General features: G+C 32.2%; 1 protein-coding gene across 1 annotated transcript; it reads right to left on the reverse strand.

Annotated features, from left to right (window-relative positions):
• Positions 1–4,082: 4,082 nt before the first annotated feature.
• On the reverse strand, positions 4,083–7,097 carry LOC107954747 (uncharacterized). The gene is made up of 3 exons (XM_016890401.2): positions 6,600–7,097; positions 4,914–5,106; positions 4,083–4,391 (listed from the first exon to the last, which is right to left on the reverse strand). The coding sequence occupies exons 1-3, from the start codon at positions 6,651–6,653 to the stop codon at positions 4,261–4,263; spliced, it is 378 nt and encodes a 125-aa protein (XP_016745890.1). The 5' UTR covers positions 6,654–7,097; the 3' UTR covers positions 4,083–4,260.
• Positions 7,098–10,260: the final 3,163 nt, after the last annotated feature.

A 10,260-nucleotide genomic window follows, 5' to 3' on the forward strand; every position in this document is an offset into this window, starting at 1 on the left:
TACTTCTTAGGAGAAACATGTCCCATGGAAATGTATCCATTGGATGATAAATCATCACTTTTACTTTGAATAGTGCTAATGAATAATTAAATTTGTAAGATGATAAATCATCACTTTTATTTGAATAGTGCTCATGAATAATTAATTTGCAATCTATAATTTCCAACAATGACACGTGCAGAAGACAAAGTAGATGACGATACATCCACTGCACATGGAGCAACAACAGTAGAAGCAACAGACAATGCACTTGCCGAAGCGAAGTCAGAAACAAACTGATACAACACATCTTTCTCAACGTCTTGGAGCACCACCCGATAAGTCCTCATGTCTTTGACAAAACATCGATATGAATAAAATTAAAAAAAAAAAGACACAATTATCTTTTACAAACTTTGACACTAGCAAAATGTTTTTGTGTATAGCAGGAACATAAAGAAGATCTTTAAGCAGTTGACACAGACATGGATCTAGCAGAACCAGTAGCCTGAGAGCAACTAGAGAAGACACCATCAGATCTACGCGAAGAGTGGCTAGGGCACGAAAAATCTGAAAGGCATGAAGAATTGAGGCAGCTTGAATTAACACTAGGCAAATAAGTCCCAGCCTAAAAATTACAATTTGACTAATGAAACCCAGCCCATGTATGACTATCCAGATGAGTATAACACATATATGTTTGATCAAGTCTGCGACCTGCATTAGCAACTGGCCCATTAATTGAAGAATTCAACCGCATGACACTTAAAGTTGAACTTGCATCTAAATCTTCACTAAAGGCACCGTTATATCTGTAATAACAGCGATGAGCACTAAGTCCAATTTTTTCACAAATCTAACATTGCAGTCGAGATCCACCACTAAACCAACCCCATCCACAGCCACGAAATGACCCAGTTATCCGATGAGACGAAAATGCCTGAGACGAGGATTGGCTAGAATACGTTGGAAGAGTAGTCGACTTAGCCTTATTAGCCTCCACAAGATTAGTTGAGAACGAGACTCGAGACAAATGTGGTTACTGTCGTGCTTCAGCATCAAGTAAGGGAGTTGTAATATCATGCAGATCAAACGGTACTTGACTTGTTGTAATAATTGATACAACATGACTAAACTCCGGTGGAAGTCCATTGAGTATGGCCAATTGTTGTTTTTCTAAAGACACATGATGCCCACATCCAGCCAATAAATCACATAGATGTTTAATCCCAGCCAAATACTCTAAGATCGAAAAATCATTCTTTTTAAAATGATGAAGTAATGAACGAAACCTCATAGCTTTGGTGGTAGACTGAGTGCCAATAATTCTCGTCAAAGCCTCCCACATCTCAAACGTCGATGAAGAACTGCCAATCAATTGATTATGAAATGGCAGGCTTACAGTAGACAATAATCATGTTGATAACACAGAATCTTGTTGTTCATAATGAGTGTATGCTGGATTTTCAATAAGAGCACCATCGGCAGTACCACAATCGTCCCTTCAATAAGCAAAAGTAGTCGATGAGTCTTGAGAACAAGCAGTACATGCTGCTTCCAGGCTAAAAATTTGCTTTCATCCACCAACATAGCCACTTTTTGAGTGGTAAAAGCAAACGGGTTGAATGATTTTCCCACTGTCGATCTGCTAAGCTGAACGACTCCATTGGCGCAACATCAAATAATTTCTCTTTGATACCATAAAAAATGTATCAAACAAGTATATTTTTATTCATATCTTCAACACAAGATCTAATAGTATTTATACACAAGCTAATCAAGAACTTAACAAGCTATAACTAGGCTTCAACTACTTCTGTTATACAGTTATTTATCTAATAGAGCACGATTCACATATTGTATTGTGGATTAAAGATAGTACAATTTATCACCGAGTTAGGCTCCACAATTGTAATGAAAGCGAACTGTCGAGGTCAAAGATAGTGAAGTTAGAGCCCACACGCTAAACAAGTTGAGGTTCGAGGATAGTGGAGAAGATTGTTTAGTAGAAAGACAAGAAACGACCAAGACCGTTTTGTTCAAAGCACAAGTATTAATTTGGTCTAAGATTTATTACTATAAATATTACAATACTCGATTTTAAAAAATAAACTTTCGTTGTGTAACAAATACTATTTTTTTAACTGATTTTTTCTACATTAATTGGGATGAAGAAAATCCAAAACTAATGAATTGCAACCCAATTTGATCCAATAAGGCTAGAATTTTGTTTTTTATAAAAAGATTTGGATCAAGATTGGGTTGAGCAGGTATATTTTTAAAATTGATCAAGGTCAGATTGGGATCAGATTTAGGGGAAACTCTCCCCGTTCGTCCAGCCCAAAGGTAATTACTAAAATAACCCTCTATATATCTATGGTATTGGACTTAGGGTTCTCTTGTTTTCTTTCATGTTGTCTTGCCAGCTTTTCTTTCACTCCTTTCTTGTTAAGTTTGCCTGGTAAAAACTTTTTTATGGCTCCGTTGTCATCTCTACTAAAATTAATTTATAGTGAAATTAAATATAAATTTAAAATATTTAATTTTATTTGAAATTAAATATGATTCAATTTTATAGTATAAGTGATTAATTTTTATTATTTTGTAATTAAGAATAGAAAATAATAAATAATACATAGATAATAACAATAGTAATAGTTCCTTTTATTTATAATTTACTTAAAAGGGATAAATGTTAAGAGAGTTTATGTAATTTTGAATCGTTGGTATTTTATTTAAAACATAATTTTCTTTCACGTAGCCCACGTTAGGAATAGATAATATAATTATTAAAAAATATGGGTAAACTATAAAAATAGTCACCCAATTATTAGCATGTTTCTGTTTTGGTCATCTAAGTTAAAAAAAATTATTTTAGTTACTAATATTATTGAAATTTAATATTTTGGTTACTCATCCGTTAAATTACCAACAGAAGCCTTTTTTTATTGATATATAAACAAATTTAATCCTCCAATATTACATATTCTATCAATTTGGTTCTAGTTCTAAAAAATCAACAAAATTAACTACTGACTTTACAAATTTTAAAAGTTTAGTGTTGATTCTTAAAAATTTAAAAACTTTAAAAATATTTAAAATTTTATTTTATAAATACATAAGATTTTATAAAAATACATACAAAATTATAAATAAATTATACATAAATGAATACTCAATTATCTCTTTTTCTAACCTGAAAATTATTTATTAAATATTATTTTATTTTAAAATAATTTTTTTAAAAACTCAAACAAAACTTAAAAGGTTTGAACTATTCCTTTTTAATTTTATTTTATAAATAATATTTTATTTATTATATACTTGACCTTACACCTTAGTCCTTGTCAAATTTGTCGATCATTGGGCAACACCTATGCCCACAACTATTGGCACCAATTACCCTTATTCTGAAATCATTGATTTCTACTCCTTAGTCTTTCAATTGTGCCCGCCCTTAGGCTGTTGTATGTAGCCCAAGCTAAACATAGTATTTTGTTAATGTTGAAAAAGAAAAATAGTTGGATATGCTTAAGTCATCTTCATAGTTGTTTTATTTATAAGATTATTAATTTATTAATTAATTACAAATTGATAGAATTTGTAAACATTAAAGGACTAAATTTGATATTATACTAATAAAAAAAACTTCTATTAGTTATTTAATAAATCAAAAACCAAAATATTAAATTTCGATAATATTAGTGATTAAAATAAAAATTCGTAAACGTGACAAAAATAGAATTATGCAAATAGTTAGGTATTAAAGAAAATTTTCATTGTCTAGGGGCTCATAAATTTATTTCATTAGATCGAAATTTTCTTCCTAGCTCACACCAGACCGGAATAAACCAAACATACAAATAATGGTATTATTTTTTTCTCACCATTAACATACTAATGTTGCCTATAGTGTGCAAAAATGCTGTCATTAACAAGAAGGTAAATATGCAGCAATTAGGGTTGAAGCTTTTCAAATTGTACATGCCCAGAAAGCCATATTCTTTGAAAATTTTCTCTATCTCTAACGGGATTTGGCCGTGCCGAGGGTTAATTTCGTCGAGGAAAAGAAAACAAAAACCCACCAACCTATTACAAATTCCTTGGCGTATAAAATCAACTGATAACATATACATATACAAGCTTGTATACGTAAACAAGTTCTTGAAAGAACAACCATCAGCAAAACCTAGACAGATTAGGATTTCCCTAATTTTTGCTCCCTAAAATAAAATTTAAAAGAAAAACACAGACACACGTACATGATAAGCGTATTTCACATTATTGTTCAAGCTTCAAGGAGACAATACGCGACTGTCTGTTGCGCTTCGCTACCTTGACAAATACTACTGAAAGGCAAGGAGGAGCCCACCATGGCCTGTGAACTTTTTGCTCTCCTTTAAGGCAGGCCACTGAATAAAACATTTTAAAAAGATCAATTAGTAAGAAGAAAATCTACTTTTAAGAATGATTTCCTCTTGTTTGAGCAGATAAGAATCAGCCATGCAAGATAAACTGTTTCCTAGAATGACATTCACATATCATTAAACCATTCGGAAGATGAAACATAGTACAGACAGCCAGCTACTTCCATGTAAACTGGAACCGGTAAAGATAAACTAATCACTGTAAGTATTCATGATTTTCCAACTCATACACAAACGGCATTGCTCTGACATAACTTGGGTACCACAAACTGTTATTTGATAAGATTGGGCAAAATGTTATGCATACTGTAATGCATCCAAGTTAGACAAATAAAGCATGCAGGAGGGAAACACTCCAATATTTTAAAATGCTGTGCAATTAAAGAAATACTATAAACAGAAATACGTTTCCTACCACAAGAACACTAAGAATAATAAGGAAAATTTAAATATTCAAGTAACTTATAATATATATATACACACACACACAGATATATATAGACAGACCCTTTATTCGCCTGAGTTCCTTGCATAGAGTGATGAAGTCTCCCCACTTCATATGGCATTGCCTTATAAATCTAAGAATCTGTTCAGTTGTGAACATAGACATGCCTTCTAGGTATTCCCCATTTACACCATGTTCTTTGAAAATCTGGCGGTAGCTGCCAAGATTTATATCTTCCAACCACATACCAACATCCTGCCAGAATATAAAGATCGTGGCAGTGCAAAAGCATGTCAGTAATCAAATCTCCATATCTAAAGTTTTCATGGTAAAAGTAAAAAAGATAACACATTACAAAATTTTCATCAATAGCTCCAAGAATTGTTGATTTAGTTAACATCATAAAGATATATTACAGCACTTTCACTAGCTCAAGTTATGCACAATTTACAAGGTTAATTCACCTTTTATCTTTCAGGGATCGCAAGTTACTCAGAAAGGTTAATCAGATTTTTCATTATAAGTTTCCCTGATTTGAAAGGAATCATGACAATGATGACCATAAAGATAAAGATAAAGACTTCTCTGCACTATATTGTCTCCATGTCTATCCTTCAAAGTAACAAACAACAAAGAGCATTTGTTGCTGCGTTGGTTCCAAAATAACACAAATAGATTGCTATTGCACCTTTCAAAAGTGAATTAAGGATTCCAATCATGTGAGAAATATGTCTCGTATCTTGAAAAAAATAGCTCATCTTCAACAATGAATACCAAGTTGATTCGCATCTTGGTTTCTCCTATCATCCTCCAAAGGAAGTGTTATTAGAACAGGGAATGATAAAGAGACATTCCCAATTTCTCCAACCGTACTCAATAATCTGCATTCTTTCCTTTTCCTTTCTTTCTTTCTCACTTTTTCTTTATTTTTTAAAATCATTTAATTGACAGCTTGTATGAATTGGGGATACTTGTCTACTGGGAACATGATAAGCTTGTATGATGGTATTTTAATCATTATTTTCAACAAACATATGCAAGTTTCGACTTTCATGAACAACATTCAGTAAGAATGTTCATCACTATAAATGCAAGTTAGACAGGAAAGGCATCCCAACAGAAACAAGGTGAAATGACAACCTTGAACTAATCACCTAAATCAGAGCCAATGAATAATGGGTTCCTAAAGATACAAATGTTCTTTATAACTGGAGATAGATAAAGACAGAGATTGAAACTACATCGTCCAAGACCAGTGAGGAAGACTAAATTTTTATATAGCAAAATGAAAACAAAGAAACTAAAACAAAAGTGGCCTAATTTTGATCAAGAGGAAAAGACAATAAAAATTTATCACCTTTTTGGTCAATTCAAGTAATTCACCTTATCAGTTCCCAGTAATCAAAGCAAGAAATAAAAATATTACAAATATCAATTCTTGTTAACCAGCAATCTTATTTCTTAAATACTGTAACTTCTTTTTAAAACAAATTTATGAAAATTAAGTGAAGAAAAGTCATCATCGAAACTTCCAAATGAACCTACAATATAATTATCACAATCCCCTCATTTAAGTAACAATACTCTGTCTTTATCTATCTCACAAAAATTTAAAAAAAAAAAACTGAACTTTACATCTACAAAGATCCAAATAAAAATAAAAATTAAGAAAATGAAGGACAAAAGAGAGAGAGAGAGAGAGAGAGAGAGAGAGAGAGAGAGAGAGAGAGAGAGAGAGAGAGAAGTACCTCAACGGTCCAAATGAAGAAATCGAGTGGCTCAGGCAGCTGTTCTTTGCTCATCTCCTGTATTATTTCAACTTATATTCGCCTATTATACTTACCACTACACCATAATAAGGAAACGCTTAGAACAAAAAACAAATTACGCTCCCCCGTTCAAAAGAAAAGAAATTGTCACTCAGATTCCCGGAGAATCGAAAGAAGAAAGGAAACAGGAAAACAACAGGTTTTGAGGTTAGACTGACAGTTAATGAGATCCCATTCCTACTCCTTTTTTCCCCTTTGTTTCTCTTTCATATTTTATTTTTCCCACTATTTTTTTAATTTTCTCGGGAATCAAACACCTGAGCAAAATAAATAAATAAATAAAGAGAAACCTATTAGAACTTTAGGGTTGGATTCTTTATTTATTTATTTTATTTTGGGCCTGAATTTGATATTTTTAAGAATTATTGAAAACCATTTGAATGACAGCAAATATGAAAAATAGGGAAAAAATAGGGAAGAGCAATTACTACAATTTAATATTATTTTATTATATATTTATGGAAAACTTATTTTTTAAAAATATAATTTTTTAGTATTTCGATATTTATGGATGTCGAGTTTGGTCTATAGGTCTAATCGCTACATTGATTTGTGCCATGTATGTTAGGAAACAATATTGTGAAGTATATAAAGAGAACCTTAACAACAATGGAAGTCGAGTTCATGTTTAAGAGGTTTGGCCAGCATATTTATTTAGTAGTTGGCCTAACCCAATTAAATAAAGTGGAAGTTGACTCTCATAGATGTCAACTTGTTTCTCCTTTTTTTCTAACCTAAATATTATCAAACTTTCTAACTTTTTTGAGATTTTGAGATTCCTAACTCTCCAAAATCAATTTGTTCTTTTTTACTTATTTTTTGGGGCAAAAATGACGTAATAGGTTGCTAACTACATCATTATATGGTACAATCTCTAACTCAATTTTTTTCTAAATAAAAAAAATTTACGAAAATATTTTTATGATCAAATTTTAATATTATTGTATTTTGATTTTTTTAATAAGTAGATTGAGTTCTTCGAATTCGACATAATTTACATTTCCCAAAGCTTAATCGTTGTATTGAAGAATGCTTGAAGGATGTTGGTTTATATGACGCATCTACGATGGTAAAATTGAAAATCATTATGGATTTCGTTGCCGCCTTGGTGGAAAGATGGAGGTTGGAAACATTTACATTCCATTTTCTCTACGAAGAAGCGACCATTATGCTCGAAAATGTCGCTTTAAAACTGGTCTTCCAATCGACAGGGAGGCGGTAATCAAAACTAGTGGCATCAACCAAGAGTACAAGTGCGGTTTGTTATTAGGTGCTATGTCGTTGAGGGAGAAACTAAATAATGATTTAGATGGACGTGAGGTGAAGTGCGCATGGTTGGACAATCTTGTCAGCCTAGCTCTTCCAACGCATGCAATTGGGGAGGAAATTGATAGTTATGCTAAAGCTTGCATGCTCTAGATGGTCAGAGGATTGTTGTTTGATAGACAAGTTTGGAAACAAAGTCCATGCCATGTGTCTTCCTCTATTCACAAATTTTAAGGCAATTAGTAATTTAGATAGGGTTATACTACTCTATATAAGGCATTTTGTAGGACAATCCATAAATCGATTGAGGAAATGATTAATTGTTGCTTGCTCTTGCAAACATGAGTATGGATACGCATGTCGTGATGATCACTCTTCCCTTCCCAGTCGTGAGAGTTCCCTCTTATTAGAAGGTAAAAATATCATATCATATAATATCTTAAAATGTGTTTTAGTGCCCTCACTTAATATCTCTTATCGCATTGAACATTAGAACAAATTTAAGGGTCAATTGGACCATGGGACTTGACAGGAACGCATCGAGAAATCAATCAATGAGCTAGTGAAAAGGTATGTTTATATCACATTTGCTTTCAATGAAATTCAATGTTCCTATTAATGAATATAAATGTATTTCTATTTTTGAGAGAATTAAGTATGGAAAACTGACTCACATACGAATAACTCTGCAACTTCGATGGATGTTATACCTGGACAACATAATGTTTGCCACTATATTGGAGACTACTTTCGAGCAGTATGATCACTTCATAGCACGAGGACCCATCATCTATTTCCATATTGTGGAGTGGCAACACCCTAACTAAGTGATATACAAGTTTGAGTTCATCCAAGAAATTTCGGGGAACCCCTAAAACATCGAGTGGCTCTAGGCGATAGAGCTTAAGGGGCAAAATCTGATTTAGAAAAATTATTTTTAGTCATTGAAAAAAATTAAAAATTTTGAAAATTGGTTGGTTTGTGATATTTATAGAAATAAAATTTTCCCAAAAAGTGTCTGTGCTTTGAGCAAGATGGATCCTAGACATTCTCAACTTTTAACAGAATGACCTTCTTCGTTATTTTTATACCATGAATTACTTTGAGTATGGGCTCGAACAATAATGAACCAAACACATAACGAAAAATAATTTATTACTTTCAATAAGAAAGTAATTCTCATAGAAATTAGTAGAATTGTAATTTCTAGAAAATAGAATTTATTCTTAGAAAATAAATTCTCACTATTTTCTGGTAGAATAACAATATTTGAAACTTCTATTATCTGTTGTGTAAATAGCTCTACCAGTTCCATCTATTTATAAAGAGAGATAGGAGATGTATCACCCCAAACCCTACTGAGTAGGTTTGACCCGAATCTAGCGAGCTACATTAGCCACCGAAGTGACTCTCCGTTAACTCCTATCCTAACCTCCAATACACCACTTACTTACAAAAAATAATGTGTTAAGTTACAACACAATAGCGGAATACTATCAAACATATAAAGTAAAACATGCGAGTTATTTTTAAGGTTCGCACAACAACTAAGGATCACATATGACATGTAACATCCCGAAATAGGGCCTAAATGGAATAGTGGTTGTAAAACCAGGAATTCGAGATAGAAAAGTTTATTGTGATTAATTTTTATGATTTACCGATTGATTGGATGCATGTGTTAGAATATCGTTAAGAAATTTCAGCGATTGCATGTCTGAATTGCATATTAGGGTTTAATTGCCAAAGTGGGTTAATATGAGCTTTAGATGATAAAAGGATTTAATTGAAGTGCATAATTGAAGTAGAGGTCCTTAAATGGTAATTAGACCATTAGATTTTCATGGACAAAAATGGGCATGCATAGATAAATATAACTAAAGTTTTAATGAAGGGTATTTTAGTCATTTGGTAATAAAAAGAATTAAAGGGGAAAAAGATGGCAAAATGTGCTCATCTTCTTCCATAAGGGCTGAAATTTCAAGGGACACCATAGCTTGGGTTTCTTCACTTTCTCAAGCTCATAGTAAGTGCATCCAAGCCCCGTTTTTAATATTTTTTACGTTTTTGAAGTCCTCGTAGCTCGGTTTAGCTTATTCTACCATTAATTCATGTTAGGGTTCATATTTGGAAAAATATCCATAGGTGAAATGTGTTTATTTTGATGTATTATGGTAGAAAAAGCTTGAAATTATGTTAAACAACTTTTGCTAGGCGATTTTAAGTGAAAACAAGTAAAATGACATAATCGGTAAAAATACCTAATGTTCATAAGTAAATGTTAGAGTGGGAATTCGATGTTGCCATAGAAGGG

The sequence above is a fragment of the Gossypium hirsutum genome, chromosome D07, assembly GCF_007990345.1.
Source record: "Gossypium hirsutum isolate 1008001.06 chromosome D07, Gossypium_hirsutum_v2.1, whole genome shotgun sequence".
Classification (NCBI taxonomy): domain Eukaryota; kingdom Viridiplantae; phylum Streptophyta; class Magnoliopsida; order Malvales; family Malvaceae; genus Gossypium; species Gossypium hirsutum.

Bases quoted from the DNA above. Each gene is read 5' to 3' on its own strand.
- LOC107954747 (XM_016890401.2), bottom strand. From the start codon at position 6,653: ATGAGCAAAGAACAGCTGCCTGAGCCACTCGATTTCTTCATTTGGACC. The intron at 5,107-6,599 runs GTACTTCTCTCT...ATATTCTGGCAG, and splicing joins TCTTCATTTGGACCGTTGAG to GATGTTGGTATGTGGTTGGA. The intron at 4,392-4,913 runs GTCTGTCTATAT...TGTTTTATTCAG, and splicing joins GGAACTCAGGCGAATAAAGG to TGGCCTGCCTTAAAGGAGAG.